This window comes from Elephas maximus, chromosome 2, assembly GCF_024166365.1.
Source record: "Elephas maximus indicus isolate mEleMax1 chromosome 2, mEleMax1 primary haplotype, whole genome shotgun sequence".
NCBI lineage: Eukaryota > Metazoa > Chordata > Mammalia > Proboscidea > Elephantidae > Elephas > Elephas maximus.
Window position 1 is genome coordinate 13417658 of NC_064820.1, and position 20511 is coordinate 13438168.

A 20511-nucleotide genomic window follows, 5' to 3' on the forward strand; every position below is an offset into this window, starting at 1 on the left:
AAAAAGGAGACAGAAAAGAATACGAAGAAAACTAGAAAATTTTATCCTAGCAACCAAGAGAGAAAAAAACAAAAATTAAGAGATAGGAGCATGTCAAATGCTGCTGGGAGGGTCGAGAAAGATTAGAAGGGACACATATTTATTGTACTTGCGTCATGAAGACCGTTTGGTGCCTTAATAAAAACTGTGTTGTTGAAAAAAATTTAAAAAACAGTGGAGTTCTTTTTTGTGTCATTCATATTGCGAGAACACTAAATATTGTTTATGTCCAGAATTCTACAAAGGTCACAGTGACAGCAGTCAGTGATGTGGGATGAAAATTTCAGAACGATGGGGAGGGGTGAAGAGAAGGGGCCCATTAAGAAGCCAGGGGTGAAACTGGACTTGACGTGCTTTGGACTGAAGTTGAAAGGCAAGAATGAGTGGGGAGAATTCAAGAAACTCCCTGAAGAAGTATCAACAAGGCTTCAGGAGGAATGTGCTGCATAGGAATAAAGAAAGAAAAAAAACCCAAAGTTTCTATTACTATCACTAGAAAAGAGGGCAACTGAAAAATTAGGGTTTAGGTTAGGATTTGAGGAGCAAAGGAGATGATGACTTGAAAGTCAAGTCTCCTTAGTTTTAGTCAGAGCAACACAGTGAGGGTGTCTTGGATCTGGGAGTGTAGCTGGGAGACCTGTCTTGGGCAGAACTTCTCAGTCTTTTCCTCATCACAACAAATGTTATTTTTAGTTGCCGTTGAGTTAGCACTGATTCTTGGTGACCCACAGGCAACACAGTGAAACGTTGCTTGGTCCCGTGGCATCTTCAAGGTCTTTGGTATGCTTGAGTCCATTGTTGAGGCCACTGGGTATTTTGAGTACCTCCCAAGGGGGCTCACCTTCTAGCACTGTATCGGACTGTTCTGTTGTGATCCACACGGTTTTCATTGGCTATTTGCAAAGTGGATGGTCAGGCCTTTATTTCTAGCCCATCTTAGTCTGGAAGCTCCACTGAAACCTGTCCATGATGGGTGGCCCTGCTAGTATTGGAAATACTGGTGTCATAGCTTCTAGCGTCATAGCAACATGCAAGCCACCAAAGAATTGCAAACTGACAGAGGGGTCATACATAGAACATGGGGATTCCAGTAATGTGTCCTGGGGTAAGAGGCTGTGCCCTGTTGGTGACTACAGGTCCAGGTGCTTAGGCAGACTCAGGTGCTCCCTGACTCCTGGAGGATGAGGGCATGAAGATTCCAGCACACCTGTGACCCACTCATGGCACACTGCAAGGGACCTCTGATTTACAGGAGCGAGTTGCGGTCTTGTTCTCTGCAGCATCCTCAATGGGACTGACCATGGGTGGGCACCATAAACAACTGCTGGTGAGAGAGACCTGTGGTCACCTCTTACACGCAACTTACATTCTAATCTTTTAAGAGTAACAAGGGCATCTTCAAATAATTTGTCTTTCCTGCAGACACTAAGGTGCATTAGTCTGTGAAGCTAACATTCGATTAAAAAAATTTAATATCACCCCACTTTCCCTTTCCTTTCTGACTAGTAAATTAAACTGATCAAGCCTCAAGGTGAGGACCACGGACATTTCTATCCTTTAATTTATCTGGAACGCTGAATAACCTCTAATGTTGATGTTGGAATACTCTGAAACCCAAGACCCACTGTGTCGTGTTGATTCCCACTCACAGTGACCCTATAAGGCAGGATCTTCTGGCAGTCCACAGTACAGTCAATATTTTTTGCAAATATCATAGTTTGAATACAGCAATTCTTCTTTCTTTTTCATTGTCCAGCTTTCCCATGCACATGAGGAAATTGAAACAACATGGTGCCAGCCAACACCCTTCTTTTTAGTTGAGCCCCAGTTACAGCTGTCTTTGCCTATCCTGTCCTGTAATCTCAAGACCCAGCATAATAATATAGAATCAAACACCAGGCAGAACGGTTAGATCCTTAGTAATTCTTAATCCGTTATTTTAGCAGATTAGAGAGCAAAAATAACAATCTTTCCATAGGATTAAAACTATTTTTTTTTTCCCCAAGAGAAAGATGACAGTCCGCATGTAGAAAGATATACAATTTAAAAATATCATCCTGCTAAAATCCTTGTTTCTATTCTTAGATTCTCAAATCTGGGATGTTTGAAGCGAGCTCTTTCATTTCTCACGCCTCATCTTCTCCAAAGCTTTGCCTTGAAAACTGTTTGGCCAGGAATAAAAGAGTACCTAAACAGTCAAAATAAAGTTAGGTGAGTTTTTTTTTTTTTTTTTCCCTTCTTTTCCTCTACTTTCTGAGGTCTTTAAGCAGAGGTTCTGAATTTAAGTAAGACCGAAATTTCTTAAAACCCTCCTCCGTGTGGAGGATTTCCGAGGGGTGAATCATTACGTCTTGTTTCATAAAATAATAATTGGCTCTCTGATTGATTTACAACTCTCCTTCAAAGGAATTCTTATCTTGGAGACCCAGACTCTAAAAATCCCACAACAGGTATCTGAAGTTAATTAACAGAGAGCCCAAGGCTCTGCTGAACAAGGGCCGTGTTCATGGGATTAGGCCCTGGGGCTTGGGAGGCAGCTGGTCTAATGGGGCACCTGCTCTAAAGGTTCCAAGTTTCAGCCAGAGCACAGGGCTTTCCTTCTGTGCAGAATTTGGCTCGTAAAGTCAAGCTATTAGAGGGAGCCAACAGAGAGCGATCCCATACATCACCTTGTCCGGGAAATCAGCCTTCTTTTTAAAATACTAATTGAAATGGCTTGTGTTTTAATGAGAACAACATCTGCTTGGGTCTGCAGAAACATGTTTGGAAAAGCAGAGGTCTGTCTCTACAATCTTCTCAACAATATAGTGAAGCTTGCAAATTCTCAGGAATAAAAATAACATATGGTCTTCCTGGTTTGCACTGAGAAGGTTTCAGGAGCCCCAAGTCTTTCCCTGGGTACAGGAAAACCACCCAGTGTCATGAGTGGCCTGCAAGAGCCGTGCTTCCAGAATGGGGTGTCTGTGTGCCAGCCACTGGCATGAGCTGAGAAAATAATCACACGCACACCTGATGGAGTCCTGGTACATACTTCAAGGTCCCTGGGTGCCACAAATGGTTTGCACTTGCCTGCTCTTATGGACTGAACTGTGTCCTTCCAAAAGATGTTTTGCAAATGCTAACCCCTATACCTGTGATTATAACCCCATTAGGGAATGGGTTTTCTTTATGTTGATGAGTCCGTATTAAATTAGGGTATGTGTTAAATCAATCTCTTTTGAGATGTAAAAGCAGATTAAGCAAGCAAGTAAGCACAAACCAAATGGGGGGGGGGGTGGGAGGGAGAGAGAGAGGAGGAAGACAGATGCCAGGCCACATGAAGATCACCAAGGGGAAATGAGAGACAAGGACTTTCCCCCGAAGCTGACAGAGCGAAAAAGCCTTGTGCAAGTACCGGCGCCCTGAATTTGGACTTTTAGCCTCTTAAACTAAATTTCTGTGGGTTAAAGCCACTAACTTGTGGTATTTCTGTTACAGTAGCACTAGACGGCTAAAATACCTGCTAATCTAAAGGTTGGCAGTTCGGACGCACCCGGTAGCCTGGCAATCTGATTCCATAAAGATTATAACCAAGAAAAGCCTACAGTTCTAATCTGTAACACATGGGGTTAACACATTGAGTCGGAATCGACTCAACGGCAAGTGGCTTGGTTAATGGTTAAATGTAACCAGCAATCATTGTCTCTAAACAATAAATGTATAGAGTGGCCAGAAAAATCTTTTATCTGAATATTTAAAACAGATTGTGGCAAGAGAAAAAATCTAGGACGGGATGGCCCTCCCCACCCCACTGTCCTCCCCACATCTCTTTTCACCCCAATAAATAAAAAAGGGAAATTTATAAGCCCTGTGTGGGAAAAGAAATAGCAATGGATTTTGTGCTTTAAAAAAACAAAACAAAACAAAACTAACTTCCAGGCAAGAAACTACCCTGATTTTGTTCATGATTCCATTAATTAATCTAGCAAAGCCTGAGATGCCAGGGTGCTAGGTACACCTTGAGGCTTGGGCTCTTTGCTCTTGCATCTCCTGGTGGACACCAATGTTTGGGAATCAGCAGATTCCCCTGGGAAATGACCCCATCCTGGCCCTAGAGAACAGTTGGATTGTGTTTGGAGGTTCCCTTGAGGTTGGACTGGGGATAGTGGCCAGTAGCTTGGACCAATGATCAGTTGATGAACTCAAAAGGTTAGGCAAATGCAAAGAACGGATCCTATAATATGAATGTATAGGGGCATCGATCAAAGGAAAATTCTTACAGATCATTCCAGATGTGGTGAGCCAACTATCCAATCACAAACAGGAAAGCTCTTAGCAGCGGCTCCTGTCTAATACAAGGAACAGAGGGAAGTAGCAGGTAAAGCAGAGAAGGATGAGGCAAAGGACCCCCGAGTCTATTAGTGGGTACCATGGGCATGAGGGAGGGGAAATGGAAAGCCAGTGCTTGGGTGCGCTGAGCTTCTGTTAATGGGGACAGAAAAATTTGGAAATGGATAGTGGTGATGGTCAAACAACACGATGAAAGTAATTTAATATCACTGAAATGTTTTGTTGTTGAGTCGAGTCGATTCTTACTCACAGTGGCCCTATGTACGGCAGAACGAAACACTGCCTGGTCCTGCGCCATCCTCACAATTGTTGCTATGTTTGACCTCATTGTTGCAGCTACTATGTCAATCTATCTTGCTGAGGGTCTTCCTCTTTTTCATTGTCCCTCTATTTTGCCAAGCATGACGTCCATCTCCAGGGACTGGTCCCTCCTGATAGCATGCCCAAAGTATGTGAGATGAAGTTTTGACACCCTTGCTTCTAAGGAGCATTGTGGCTGTACTTCTTGCAAGACAAATTTGTTCATCCTTCTGGCAGTCCATGGTACATTCAATATTCTTCATCAACAGCATCATTCAAAGTCATCAATTCTTCTTCGGTCTTGCTTATTCATCGTCTACCTCACATTTGCATACGAGGTGACTGAAAATCCAAGGTTTGGATCAGATGCACCTTAGTCCTCAATGTGACATCTTTGCTTAAGAACACTTTAAAGCCGTCTTTTGCAGCAGATCTGCCCAAGGCAAAATGCCATTTGATTTCTTAACTGCTGCTTCTGTGGGCATTGATTATGGATCCAAGGAAAATGAAATCCTTGACAACTTTAATCTTTTCTTCATTAATCGTGATGTTGACTATCGGTCTGGTTGTGAGGACTTCTGTACTGAACTGTACATGTAAAACATGTTGAAATGACAAATGTGTTATTTTATATATATACTCACCACAATTTAAAAAAAGGATGGGGGCAAATTGGATAAGGGCCAGGTTCACGAAGCCATGGTTAAGTTCTTCCCTTCAGCCTAAGGAGGGGTGTGAGGGTGTCTGGGGTGCTCACAGCATCCCAGACCTGGCTGGCCTTCCAGAGAGTGTGGCAAGCAGCTACCACCAGAAGGTGAAGGGGCGGGGCCCCGTCAGCTCTGCCAATGCAACCACGGGTGTGGCGGCTAGGCCAACACAAACCCTGGGCAACGAGCAAGTCACAGACAGAAAGTTACTCTTTCCTCCCTAGTCTCAAACCTTTCCCAAAGCGGCAGCAGAAGGGGTTTGATGGGAATCCTGGATTTGAAGGAGCATGTAACTTGTCTTTCCTTGATTCCCTGGACGCTGTAGAGAAATTGAAACAGATGTGGCCCTGTACTCCTTCACTGTCTATTTGGGATCCCCCAAACCTCGTCTTCACCACCCATCTGTCAGTTTGTCACAGTGCGGCCGCTTGTGTGTTGCTATGATGCTGGATGCTATGTCACCAATATTTCAAATACCAGTAGTGTCACCCATGCTGCAAAGGTTTCCGTAGAGCTTCCAGATTAAGAAAAACTAGGAAGAAACCCCTACTGATTATAAAAGGACATTGTCACATGCAGAGCTGGAAGATGAAACCCCTAGGTTAGAATGCACTCAAGATACACAGTGGCCGAAGACCGAACAGCACCAGGCAGTGTTTTGTTCTGTTGAACATGGGCTCACCATGAGTTGGAGCTGATTTGATGGCAACTAACAAACAACAAACCTCCCCTAGATCTGTTCTTCAGGATAAATAATATGTGTTATTCATTCATCAGTTAATTCGGTCAGCAAATATGTATTGAGTGCCTGCCGTGGGCATAACAAAGTGCTGGGCATTATAGGACATGAAAATAAAGATGACACTTGATCCCTGCTCATCATCAGCTCGGAGGAAGATGCGATGTGCACACAACAGCGTAAAACACAACATAAGATTAAAACTACACAAGGGCAATCCAAGATAAAAGATTTCTTATCAAATAGGTGCTACCACCCGAGCTCTGAGTTCAAACAGAAGCCTTCACTGGGAAAGCCACCCACACCAGCTGGGCTTTGATGCTGGCTGGTAGATCAGTGGAGTCCCGGTGGTGCAGTGGTTAAGACCTCAGCTGCTAACCAAAAGGTCAGCAGTTCGAATTCACCAGCTGCTCCTTGGGAGCCCTATGGTACAATTCTACTCTGTCCTGTACAGTCGGTATGAGTCAGAATCAACTAGATGGCAATAGGTTTGGTTTGGGTTCAGTAGGTCAGTAAGTGCATGGAGATGCAAGGGCTTATTAGGGAGGGAAACAGCTTGGACAAAGGTTTAAAAGTGAGAATGATGGTACCAGCAGTACCAGTTCTGCCGAAGAATTCATGAAAAGGAGTAGTTAGAGATGAGAGGCAGGTTGGGATGAGCGTGGGCAGGGCTTTGAGTGTGATGGCAAGGCACTCATAGAACAGAAAATCTTGCTCATTGTGGAGATTTCCTGCAGTGCCCATATTATACTTAGTAATTGTTTTGATAGTCTTTTGATTTTCTGTCAGTCTGAAATTGCAGAAAAACAAAACAAAACAGCACATATCATAAAAGTCCTCTTATTGGGATTATTCTCCTAGGATAGGTTGCAATGGGTTCATGATCAGTATCTGCCAAGTGGAAGACATCTCTCCTCTCTAGTTTGTGTGTTGTTTTGTTGTTAATGTGGTTGTTTCACATTTATTTGTGTTTTGGTGGAGAGGAGGGGTTTGGCTAAAATGAATGTCTGCCATCTTGCTTGCTGAAAGTGAAGAAGACTTGAAGCACTTACTGATGAAGATCAAAGCCTACAGACTTCAGTATGATGTTACGTAACATAAAGAAAGCAAAATCCTCACAACTGAACCAATAAGTAACATCATGATAAATGGAGGAAATATCAAACTTGCCAGGGATTTCATTTTACTTGGATTCCCAATCAACGCTCGTGGAAGCAGCAGTCAAGAAATCAAACAGAAAACAAATTCGCATTGGGCAAATCTGCTGTGAAAGACCTCTTCAAAGCGCTAAAAAGCAGAGATGTCACTGTGAGGACTAAGGTGTGCCTAACCTAAGCCATGGTATTTTCAATTGTCTCATGTGCATGCAAAAGTTGGACAATGAACAAAGAAGAACAAAGAAGAATTGGTGCCTTTGAATTACAGTGATGGCGAAGAACATTGAACATACCACGGACTGCAAGAAGAACGAACAAATCTGCCTTGGAAGAAGTGTAGGCAGAATGCTCATTAGAAGCAAGGATGGTGAGACTTCGTCTCACAAACTTCAGACATATTATCAGGAGGCACCAGTCCCTAGAGAAGGTCATCGGGCTTGATAAAGTAGGAGGTCAGTGAAAAAGAGGAAGACCCTCAATGGGTGCAACAATGGGCTCAAGCATAACAACTATCATGAGGATGGTTGAGTTGTTGCCTTCTGATGTACACAGAGTCATTACGAGTTGGAACTGACTCAATGGTACCTAACAACGACGACAACAACATCTTCATCAGGAACTACTGATATGCTTAAATGTATGGCATTTTGCTAAACTTGTTAAGGCCCTAAAATAATTTTTTTTCTTTTACTTAGTTAATTATTGCTATTATTTAAAAAACAAAACAAAAACTTTTTGAATGGTTAAATAACACCCTACTCAGAAGGGCAATTAATATTCTTTGAAAATTTCAAAGAAATGTATGGATGTACATTACCCTTGACTTCTGTATCTTGTCATTAAGAACACAAAAAGCATACTTACCACCAGTTTGCTGAGACATACATAGAACCATGGAAACAGCCCAACGGGACAATAAAGTAGAGGCGAGCAGGTTACCTTCTTATAGTTCTACTATATGATTCTCATTAGACCTAATGGGATAAGGGGATTATTGCTTAATAGTTTATTTGGGGTTTTCCTGACAATGGGGTCCAAAGAATATGAACCTTTCTTTAAGTGCAGTGTGTAGCCAACCACCAATCCCTAAATAAAGGAATGATCAAAGAAGTGTTGATTTGAACTGAAACCTTAAAGCCAATAATGGAAAAAAACTGGATTCCTTCTGAATTCTCAGTGTCTGTATACCTGTAGCCATTTTTAGTAGGAAATAAACAGTCTGTTTATTTTCTTTATTAGTATAAATTCTTTTCTTTAGAGAATGCTTTATTTAATTTGATTCCTTGATATTTTGATAATTTGGGTTTATTTTAAGGTGATAGTTAGACAGTAAAACTTTTAGTTCATTCATCATTCAGCAAATACATATTAAATCCTTACTATGTGTCAGGCACTAGTTTTTTTTTTTTTTATGTGTCAGGCACAGCCCCGGTGGTGCAGCGATTAAGAGCTCGGCTGCTAACCAGAAGGTCAGCAGTTTGAATCCACCAGCTGCTCCTTGGAAATCCTCTGGGGCAGTTCTACTCTGTCCTATAGGGTTGCTATGAGTCAAAATTGACTCGATGGCAACAGGTTTGGTTTTTTTTGGTCTGATGTGTCAGGCATTGTTCAAAGAATGTGCGTTTATCCACAAACAAGACAGAGCTTCCTGTCTTCGTGGAGCTTCCATTCCAAAGGGGAAAGATGGACAACAAACAGGATAATACATTATGTATTAGAAGGTGATTTGCATGGTGGAGAAAAATAAAACAGGGAAAAGAGTTGGGGGTTGTAATTTTAAAAAGGATGGTCAAATAAGGTTCTTTTGGGAAAGTAATATTTGATTAAACACCTGAGTAAAGTAAGGATTGAATCATGGGGACACCTGAAGGAGGAGGACTACGGGCAGAAAGAACAGCAAGTTCAAAGGTCCTGAGGCAGAACTGTGCCTCATGTGACCAAGGCACCACAGTGAACCAGTGACTGCAGCCAAGTCAGTAATGGCAAGAGGCAGAGAAGTTGATGGTGGAGTAGTAACAGAGACCTGGGTCCGGGAGAGCCGTATCTGCCTAGCAGACTTGATTTTACACCGAGCAAGATGAGGAGCCGTGGGAGAGTTTTGAGTACAGGAATGACATGATTTGACTAATGGTTCAACAAGACCATTTGGCTGCTGCACTGGGAGTAGATGGTAGGGGTGAGGCTAAAAACAGAAGAGAGAGGCCAAAAACACCAAACCCAGTGCCCTCGAGTCGATTCCAACTCATAGCAACCCTATAGGACAGAGTAGAACTGCCCCATGGAGTTTCCAAGGAGCACCTGGTGGATTTGAACTGCCGACCCTTTGGTTAGCAGCCGTAGCACTTAACCACTACGCCACCAGGGTTTCCAAACAGAGAGAGGCTATGGTAATTACCCAGTTGTGAGATGATGGGAGCTCTGGACCAGGGAAAGAGCAATGAAGATGATGAGAAGTGTCAGATTCTGGCACAATTTGAAAGAAAGAGGAGATTTGCGGATGGACTGGATATGGTGGGGAGGAGCCGAGGAGGACCCTGGATGTTTGTCCTGGGGCACTGCAAGGACAAACTGCCATCTGCTGTCATGAGGAAGACTGCAGAAGGCTCAGGTCTGGGGGGAAGATGAGGAATTCAGTTTCGGCTCTGCTATGATTGAGATGACCATTAGCTATCCAAGTGGACATGTTCAACAGGGAGCTAGACAAAAAGATCTGGAATTCACGCCAAACGAAAAAAAAAAAAAAAAACCCAAACACATTTCCATTGAGTCCATTGCCACTGAGCAACCCCAAAGGAAAGAGCTGAACTGCCCCATAGGGTTTCAAAGGAGTGGCTGGTGGCTTTGACCTGCCCACCTTTTGGTTGGCAGCTGAGGCATCTATCTGGGAGTCTTCAGAATACAGATCAACTTCAAAGCCAGGAAACCATGTGAGGTCACCAATGCTTTGAGTGAGATTTGATAGAAAGGAAAAGAGGTCTAGGTTTAATTTTTTTTGTGTTCTTAGTTCCAAGTCATTGCAGCTTTCTGTTCAATATATAAAGATCTGTGTAGCATATCCCTATAAAAATCATTACAACGTTTAAAGTGAAGGGGTTGACAAAATTTCTCTCTCTTTTCTCCTAAATAAAATGAAATACTGGCTTTGTAATTAAATTCTGCTTTTCTCATTCAAGAAAAAATTCATTGATGCCCATGACTCAGATATTTTCACTTCTGTTTTTAAATGGTTGGCTCCATTTCCTGTCTGGTGACATTTGATGGTAAAGGCTGAATTTAACGCGGGCAGTATGGAACTCCAAATGTTCCTGCCTCGCACACACCAACAGATAACCACCTTCCGAGGAAGAAGGGATGCCTAGAAGCCACAAAACCAATCGACAGTTCAGTATTTTGCTATATTTTAATCCACCACGAGAAATAAAACACGCAACCCCACAATGCCTAGTAGTTAGTATCCAGGCAGTAGACTGATTAGCTATTGATTTTTCCTCCACCTTATAGAGGAAGGATAAGATTTTATCGGAAGCCCCAGCACTGCTTGCCTGAAACAAAGGCACAAGAGAAGAAGTGAACATGGAGAGGATGTCTTGACCTTTTGAGGTTACAACCTAGCTTAAATATACAAAACCCATAAATAGTATTAAAATTAAATTCAAAATAAGTGTTGTTGTTCTTAGGTGCTGTGGAGTCCGTTCCGACTCAGCGACTCTGTGTACAACAGAACGAAACACTGCCTGGTCCTGCGCCATCCTCACAATCGTTGCTATGCTTGAGCCCATCGTTGTAGCCACCATGTCCATCTATCTCGTTGAGGGTCTTCCCCTTTTTCACTGACCCTCTACCTTACCAAGCATGATGTCCTTCTTCAGGGACTGGTCCCTCCTGATAACATGTCCAAAGTTCGTGAGACAGAGTCTTACCATCCTCGCTTCTAAGGAGCACTCTGGCTGTACTTCTTCCAGGACAGATTTGTTCATTCTGGCAGTCCATGGTGTATTCAGTACTTTCGCCAACACCATAATTCAAATTGAGTATAAATGTTAAATTGTGAGTTCACTTCATGCCTTTTAATGTACTATAATTTACTGAAAATACATACATGTAGTAGACACTGGTTGAAGTCTGGTTTTTCTGTGAATAAATAAATGGCTGGGGACCTGTGAATAGTTTGGTTTTTACTGGAGGATAAGATGGGTATTGTGAAATGGCAGAAGAGACAGTGGCTGGTTCCATGATCACAAAAGCCTTAGTGTACCATGCTTAGGAAGTGGGAAAGCAGAAGCAGACCTATGTATCTATGAAAAATTGTGTATGAAATGTAGACCCATGCCGGCCATTCCAACTGGCCTTTCAATTGTCCCAGGAATGGAATCTTGCCCCTGTGCCCACTCCCATCTCATTTCTCCTGGTCCCCCAGAGTCTTCATCACCCTGGACCTTTGCCGTAGGGGATGGTCCAGTTGCCTGCTACCTGGCCTCCAGCTGCCATCCATCAATACCTGTTACCTACAGTCAGGCTTCATGACCTCATGTTGCCCCTGACCAATACACCCACCAACATCATCTTATACTAGTCTGGACATTCTGCTGGGAGGCTGATGCTGCTCCCCTGGCATGTCCCTGTGGGTTGTCAATCAGCCTTGACCTGGGCATTTTTCCATCTAGAAAGACAGGTACCAGGAAGCCTCTCTGACCTGGGCTCCCATCATTCACTCTGCACCAGGCACACTAGGCTCCGTGAAGGCTGAAACCATTGGCCATTCCCAGCTCCCACTCCAGCAGACCATGAGCAGCTCAGAATGTTCTTCCCCAGATATCCACATGGCACGCTGCCTCCCCTCCTTCATGTGTTTCTCAAACACTACCTCCCCCAAAGCCCCTATCTTGACCAATCCTTTAAAATGGCAACCCCATACCCCACCAATTACAGTCTCCTTTACCCAGCTCTGTTTTCCTCATGGTGCTTTTCTAACACCACAATTCATTTCTGCTTATCATACAACTTCTCTCTCTCTTGAATGCAGACTTCACAAAGAAGGCTTTCTGTTTTGCTTACTGATACGGCGACAAGCCTAAAACAAAGTGGGTCATGAATAAATATGTTTTGAATAAATAAATGAATTTGTTACCTCTTTAATGCTTCATTAGTAAAAGAATCTCTGTGTTTCTTGCATATCAAACTAAAGGGATATAATTTTTTGAAAAAATGGGATTAAAGAGCCGGTATGGTGGTCTATGAGTTGGTATTGACTCAATGGCAACGGGTTTGGTTTTTTCATTTTATGGTGGTTTAGTGGTAGAATTGTTGCCTTCCATGCTGGAGACCCAGGTTCAATTCCAGGCTAAGGCACCTCAGACACAACCACGACTCATCTGGCAATAGAGGCTTGCACGCTGTTATGCTGAACAGATTTCAGTGGTGCTTCCAGATAGACTGGGAAAAAAGGCCCGGAGGTCAACCTTCAAAAATCAGCCAATGGAAAGAAATTCTGTGGAATACAACAGTCTGATTTAAAACTAATCATGGGGATGGCACAGGACTGGGGTCACCATGAGTTGTGGATGGGGTCACCATGAGTTGGAGGCTGACTGGACAGCAGCTAACAACAGGAAGAACATGGTCTCATCCAAAGTAAATTTAACAGTAGAAAAGGGAAGAAGAATGTCACGGATCCCATTGTATTCCAAAGTTCACCACGTGGGGCGCAAACAGTCTAATAGAGACACAGAGGACCTTGGCGACTGTATCAAGTGCTGAGCATTTTTAATTTGCAAGGATTACTGATGTCAGCCTCTTGTTCCCCATTTTCCTCTAAATTCTACAAGACAAATCAGTGCATTGGATTTCAACTAGAAGGAGAGCTGGAGAAACGAGTCCTCTAGTAAAGACACTGTTTCCGTTCTGCGTATGCGCCCAAACATGCAGGCTGCAAAAAACAGTCTCATTTCAAAACTGAGCCAATATGAATCTTACCGATAAGTTCCTTATTTCTGACGTCCAAGGCCATGTTCCGCAGGGCTGTGGCCACGGCACACACCACACGATCATTGTCTATTCGCAGCAGCTCCACGAGGATGGGCAGCCCTTTCTCTTTCCGGACAGCAGCTCGGATGTACACTGACCACTGTAGAAAGAGGCAAAGGACATTAGAAACGGAGGCAGCAAATCCTGTAATAGTACACGACTGGGTTTTTAGATTGCTACTTATAGGAGCCACAAAGGTTGAATTACCAAGACCTAGTTGTCGGCTGAATCCCTGGGTGGTGCAAATAGGTCAGGTGTTTGGCTGCTAACTGAAAGGTTGGAAGTTTGAGTCCACCCATTGGTGCCTTGGAAGAAAGGCCTGGTGATCAAGTTCTAAAAAATCAGCCACTGAAAACCCTGTGGAGCACAGTTCTACTCTGATACACACGGGGCCTCCATGAGTGGGAACTGACGTCATGGCGAGTGGGAACTGACGTCATGGCGAGTGGGAACTGACGTCATGGCGACTGGTAACTTGTGGTTGTAGAATAGGTTGAATATGTTAGATATAGATTTAAAATTTTTAACTTTATTTTCTGTCTTCAACATATGATACAGGCTTCAGGGTTAATCGGCTAACCACAGTTAGCTTCTCTTGGGCCAGTGTTTTCAGTGCGTCAGCCTGAAAGCCATTTATGCGATCTGTATGCTTCATTAAGATATAGAGCTTCGGGACAGGAAGGATTGGGTATTTACATTAAGAGGTATAAAAAAATATCTAAAAATAACCCTGAGAAAGTAGACAATGAGGAAAGGCTGAGTGCGGGTGATTTTTTTAAAAAAGGGATTTGAATTTGGAGGCAGGACATGGAAGAGGTTGCAGGAGATTTGTTAAGTCATTTGCTGAATAATAAAGAGTAACTGTGGCAGAGAAAGGCAGGGGTGAGGAGAGGAAAATATGGCCCTGAAAAGCAAGAATGCAAATTTTAAAAGACTTTGTAAAAAATTAAGATTAAAATGTATCATGTCTGGGTCATAATTCAATCTCTTATTTTATTGAGTAATATATGCCATTTGTTTTGGGATGGCAATCGCTGAACTTCATGGAACACAAACCATAAAATAAAAAAAACAAGCCAGTTGCCATCAAGTCAATTCCAACTCATAGCAACCCTACATGCTTCAGAGGAGAGCGGTGCTCCACAGGGTTTTCAATGGCTGTGATCTTTCAGAATTAGATTGCCAGGTATTTCTTCCAAGGTGCTTTTGGGTGGTGTCAAATAGCCAGCCTTTCACTTAGTAGCTGAGCACTACCTTTGCGACACCCAGGGACTCCTAATGGAACACAACTAATGCTCGATACGGAAATGTAATTTCAATTTTAGGATGAAGAAACATTCAGGTTCATTTAATGGAATGCAGTTAGCTATGCTTTATACTATTATGCAGTGTTCCAGAGGAGAGGGTGGGGTATAAAAATCAACGAATATAAGGGTCTAATCTATTGCAATTTCATTTACAATCTAAGAAAATTACACTCATGAAATGAGGTTTTGGGGTCTATGGCAAGGTCCTCCTGTGGACCACCTCTGGTGGAGCAGAGCCCTCCCACCCCTCCCCACTGGCCCTCTCCGCCTCCCCTTCCCAACAGGGCAGGCATCCCAGAGCTGGCTCTCACCTGTGGCAGGCAGGGAGCCCCCTCTGGCAGTGACCGTAGGGCATACGCCATGCCTGCCACATCCTCAGCCCAGCCCTGCATGAAATATGAGATTAAAAAAAAAACAAACATCTTCATCCCATCCTACATCAGAAGTTACATTCACATAGTTTCTCATCACCATCAACTCACACCGAATACTTTCTCCAGCTCCTGCTTTGTGTCTCAAGCCCTAGAGAGCCTGAGGTGGTGGGGAAGAAGCTAGGACTCACTGAAGTATCTCTGGATTCCAGACCCACTCTCAGGGAGCAAAGATAAACATTGGAGCTTGGGTATCTGGATGTGATGTCCCTTCCCAGAGAGAAAGGTGCTTCCTGCCCACACCAAATGGCAACTTCCATCATTGCTCTTGACATGCTGAAACAGGATGTTCTCTTTACATATCTGCCTCCCCGCCCCCCTTGTGCCCACCCAATAAGGAATGGAAACCTGAGCTTACCCAGCCCTGGCATTGTTGGGTTCTTCCCTAAAGCTAAGGAAGGAATCTAGGAAAGTGAAGAGAGCAGAGTTCAGAGTATGGGGTCAACGTTCACATACTGGAAGAGGAATATCAACAATACATTTTAATACTTGGGAGATAGTCTTGGCCCTTTGAAGAGCCTTGGGGAATATTCTGGAGAATTTAGGCAGGCTGACACATGAGTTCTAAAGATGGCTTCCATCCAGTCACCTCTTTCCAAGCCCCAGCTACCGGCTTCTACATCTATAACCTCTTAGCTCTTCAAATCCCAGCATCATTCTTATTTTATAGGCAACTGAAACACAAAGATGGTGAATAACCTGCCCCCAGAACTTCCGTTCCCCTTCTCCAGTCTCCAGCTCCTGTTACTCCAAATGGTTCTCTTTGTGCTGTTGACATTATTTCCTCCTCTGCCATCATCTTCTTCCCTCTCACGTAATCCTTTGTGCTCAGTCTTCCAGACATTGCCTGTCCCTCTCCCTCCATCCTTCCAAACTCGGACAGAGGAGAACCTGGTCACATCTGAATAAGCTTGGAAGGGCAGGATATGACTTTGTTTTTCCTTCTTAAAAGTCCAGCTATTACCTCCCCTTCACATTGGATGGAAAGAAGATTTTGGTGTTTGGAGAATAATGAGATGCCCTCAGCTGTGCTGGGAAATGACTTAAGAGTAACAACAAATGGCCACGTATAGCCGAAAATGCACACAAGTTATCAATACACATACTTGATATGAGGAAATGGTCAACAGTGATATGTTCTCCCGAAGTTAAAAGGAATAACCAGACAGTAGATGTGATACTGAAATTATTGATGCAGAGCAAAGGGGAAGTCTTAGGTAGGGGTGTGTGTGTGTGTGTGTGTGTGTGTGTGTGTATGGTGTATGGAAAACTTCCAATACTACCTCAGTATATGACTCGCTATGTGTTGGAATCGACTCGACGGCAGTGAGGTGAGGTTTTATATAACAACTCAGAATAAATTATTTACATTTCATTCAAAAGATGTTGCAAGTTTCCACTGTTTTCTTGACCTGCATAGCCTACCAATCCTGGAGTAGGTCATGTGAATCAGGGCCCATGTGATACCCATGTGGAAGCCAGGAAGGAGTTCAAGGATAGACAAGATTTAAAGAGAGAAAGGCATGGCATGGACTAGGGTATCTGGGAAATGGAGGCCACTCAACATAGAAATCCAGAGGCTCATATGCAGTTCTTCCAAAACAGAAGCCTGGTGGGAGTCTTTTCAATGAACCTTGGGCTTTTATAAGCTGAATGAGGGCACCATGCCCTGAGTACATCAGTTGCAGATGGGAGGGACAAGCCAGGTATGGACCAGGATGCCCTTCAGAAGAATGGTCCATGGGCTAAAGACAGGATGCTTGGTGACTCAAAAGGAGGAGAAAAAAGAGCAGGAGAAGGTGGGGGGAGGAGAGGAGGAGGAGGAGGAGGAAGATCTGGCCAGAAGAAGAAGACACAGAACCATGATCCAAGCTGTTCCTGGCTTTCACAATGAGGGTTTCAGGAGGCTTATGAACCCCAAAATAATCCCAGTTAACATTTACCTAACTTTTAACACTTGCTATGTGCTAATCAGTGTTCTAATTGTTTTACATTTATTGGTCCTTTTAATTCTCATATCAAGTCCTTGTGGTAGATACAACTGTCACTCCCATTTTACAGATGAGAAAACGGAGGCACAGTGAGGCCATACAGCCTGCAAATGCTCTCCCAGAGCCTACGTGCCTGACCACCATTCTGTTCATCTCTCAGAAAGACATACACTATAAACATCTGCACTTATAGCTGATAAAATCCCTGACAAATTAACCAATGAACCTTCGTCTAATAATTCATTTTATTGTTTTCATCCTGAAGTATCCCATTTGGCATTCCTCTGAGTTAAAGATGTTTTAAGTACTATTAATGGAGCTACTAGACATTTCAATCATAAGCCTTAAGAAGAACTTGTCAGGATTTAGTATACTTCATACAAGAAGTCACGTACAACTGGAGTGACATGCAGGAAAAGCTTGTTTGTATCAGGAAAGGATGACTTCTATTTGTAGGTGATGGGACATGTTGAGATATCAGCTACTGTGTTTCTTCTTCTCCTCTTTGTCCATCCCTCTTCCTGGGGAGAGGCTTGCGGTCATCATTGGGGACAGAGGACAAAGCGGCAGACTCTGAGTGTTTAAAGTTAAAAGGCACAGATTCAGGTGAAAGATGGTATCTGCTTGAAAGGGGATGAGAATGCGCAGGAAAAATATTTTCCCTCAGGGGAGAAATTGGATAGAGTTTGGAGAGGAAGTGAGGGATGCAAAAAGCATTGTGGGGACCCCAGCAGAACCTTGAGTGCCCCTGGATAAGTACCCCTGTATGTGTGAGGGGGCTAATGAGAAAGTCTCCACAAAGATGGGAGATCGGATAGTCAACAGAAACTCTGCTGCCCTTTGTGGAATACAGCGAGAGTCAGCAAAAGCCGCCATCATGGAGTGGCGGCCACAGAGCAGACATGGCAACATGGCTCACTGTCCGAGAGGGGAAAGGGCTCCTGGAACCCCCATGTGGCATAGGGAGCCCCTGAGTGTTTCTGTGGTCTTGTGTGCATGGGGTATATGTGAGTGGAGGAGGAAGGGCTAAGGACTGACTGTTGTGGAGCAGTTTCCTGGCCAGGATGTGGGATGTCCATCAGGATGATGGACATGGACAGTATCCAGCTGGGTGAAGAAGAGGATGTCACTGGCTGCATCTCAGGGAAGTTCCTGAGTGTTCCAGAGGGCAGGTGTGAGCCAAGCAAGCACCTGCAGATGATTCAGTCTCCAATCACCATGACCCCCGCTGAGAACCCAATAGGATGAAGAGGCGTGTCCCAGACAAAGGGCAGGATGGGAGAGAGATGATTCCAGAATAAGAAAGGGACATTCTGTCTGTACTCCCTCTGCGGAGATACTGTAAGGCCCACTGGGGGTCTTAGCACCAATTTTAGCGGGAAGGGGAGTATAAGGTAATTGGGAAATTACTATGTTCGATTAAGTTTACCTAGAAAAAAAAAATATATATACATATTCTTTTCTGCATCAGGCAAAATGAAGGCTCAGATGAAATTAAACTGAATTACAGAAAACAAAGAAAGTTAAGCTACTTGCACACAGGGTTGTGTCCCGAGGAGTTCCTCATTGTATGCATTAGGGTTTGGTAATAAAGGGAAGTCAGTAACTTTTTAACCTCTCAAGCCTAGGCATTTCAATTTGGATCCTCAGGGCTTGACTTTAGGAACCCAGTCCAGCTGTGAAGAGGATTGGTAGCTATAGTTGTTTTAAAAGTTTCTCGCTGCCTAGGTTTAGGTGATTCACTTAAGGCTGACTTATGTTCCTAAATGGAGATTAACGTTGTAATTAAACTAGTTTTTCCCTCTTCAAAATCTTAATAGCTTGCTAAGTAACTAGAGATACAAACAAACAAAAAACCAAACCCATTGGTATTGAGTAATTTCCGACTCATAGCAATCCCGTAGGATGGAGTAGAACTGCTTCATGCGTTTCCAAGGCTGTGATCTTTATGGGAGCAGACTGCCACACCTTTCTCCTCCGGAGTGGCTGGTGGGTTTAAACCGTCCGTCTTTCAGTTAGAAGCCAAGAGCTTAACCACTGGCCACCAGGCCCCCTAACTAGAGATAGTTATCTCTTGTAAGTAGTGAATATTCCGTCATGAGGCGGAACCCATCATAGCGCTAAAATTCAGAATTTGTTAATATCTATATACTTTAAAAGTTTTCTTGCTGTACAAGTATGTTGTTGGCAGTTATCGTCGAGTCGGCTCTGACTCATGGCAACGCCACACACGGTGGAAAGAAAACAAATATTCTGTTGTGATCTGCAGAATTTACATTGCCTGATTTTTTTTTTTTTTTGGGAAGGTCTTTTTTCCTAGTCTGTGTTAGTCTGGGAGCTCCACTGAAAATTGTTTAGCAGTATAGCAACACACGAGACGAGTGGTGGCTCTGTATGAAGTATACTGGCCAGGAATCAAACCTGGGTCTCCCTCAAGGAAGTCAAGAATTGTACCTCTGATGTGCCAGTTCCTCACAGTCTACTATTAAATTATCAATTTCTCATTGACTTCCTTTATCAAATTAGCAATTTCCCCACCCTTCCTTTTGGTATGGTAAAGAAAAACAGCATTTTTAGACCAAACTCTTCCAAACATAATTGAACCTTAGAGAAGGTACTCTGGCATCTTGTGGTGAACAGGGTCACAGCATGCTGAAAGTCCTACAGCTGCAAAATGACTAATTCATTAGCATGGATTGGGACAGACAGCATGAGATTCTAAATCCATTTGCAATATTGTATTATTTACTGTGGCATCTCATTCTCATGATGAGAGCAGAAACCAACTAAACAACCATGCTTACTTATTCAATCTTATTTTGCTGACAGTTTGCTGTAAAAATAATATTCAGAAATGTGCCTTTTGCTACGTTTCTCACATTATTCTCTTTAGGGTGGATTATTATCTGACTACCAAATTTGGCTTTAAAATATCTACTCAAGGAAAAACTTTGGTTGATGGCTCCAACAGGATTTATGGAAGAGATAGACAGTGTTGGTACACGGTCCTTCAAACACTGGGGTTACCATGTAATAGATTTAGGATATAGTTACCAGCTCTTTAAATTCAGAGTTGTATTACAGGATTATTTATTTTTATTTTCAAAATTTATTTTGGCAAGTGGTATTTCTAATCAAGAGGGCTGATGAAGAATTCTCTCATTTTAGTAAAGAATTCAATTAAATAAATAAATGTTTTGGTGAAGATAATGGTAGCCATTGCATATTTAAAATGGTTTTCCTTTTTTTTTTGGTTGTTTTTTGAAATTTAAGGTTAGTGCAAAGACTGAGTTTTATTGTATATGTTCATGTAATACTGAAAATATGAATGTCCAAGCAAGAGAGTTTCCTGGGAGAAAAAGAATTTAAATGAGATTTTGTGGTAAGAAAAAACAAAGAAGGTCAAGCTCAAGTAAAAGTGACCTAGAGGACGCAATCACTAAACAAACAATAACAAATATGCCTACCCTCTAACTCTCAAACTATC

The 20511-nt window shown here is 43.0% G+C and overlaps 1 protein-coding gene across 2 annotated transcripts in view; it reads right to left on the reverse strand.

Annotated features, from left to right (window-relative positions):
• The window catches only part of CTNND2 (catenin delta 2), a 1201869-nt gene that overhangs the window by 126528 nt on the left and 1054830 nt on the right, over positions 1-20511 (reverse strand). Inside the window, exons 16-17 of one of the 2 annotated variants that reach the window (XM_049861014.1) lie at positions 14914-14988; positions 13245-13395 (exon numbers count right to left, since the gene is read on the reverse strand). In XM_049861014.1, the coding sequence (XP_049716971.1) occupies positions 13245-13395; positions 14914-14988 (226 nt within the window). The remainder of the gene's footprint in view (positions 1-13244; positions 13396-14913; positions 14989-20511) is intronic. The other variant, XM_049861022.1, reaches the window with a different exon arrangement.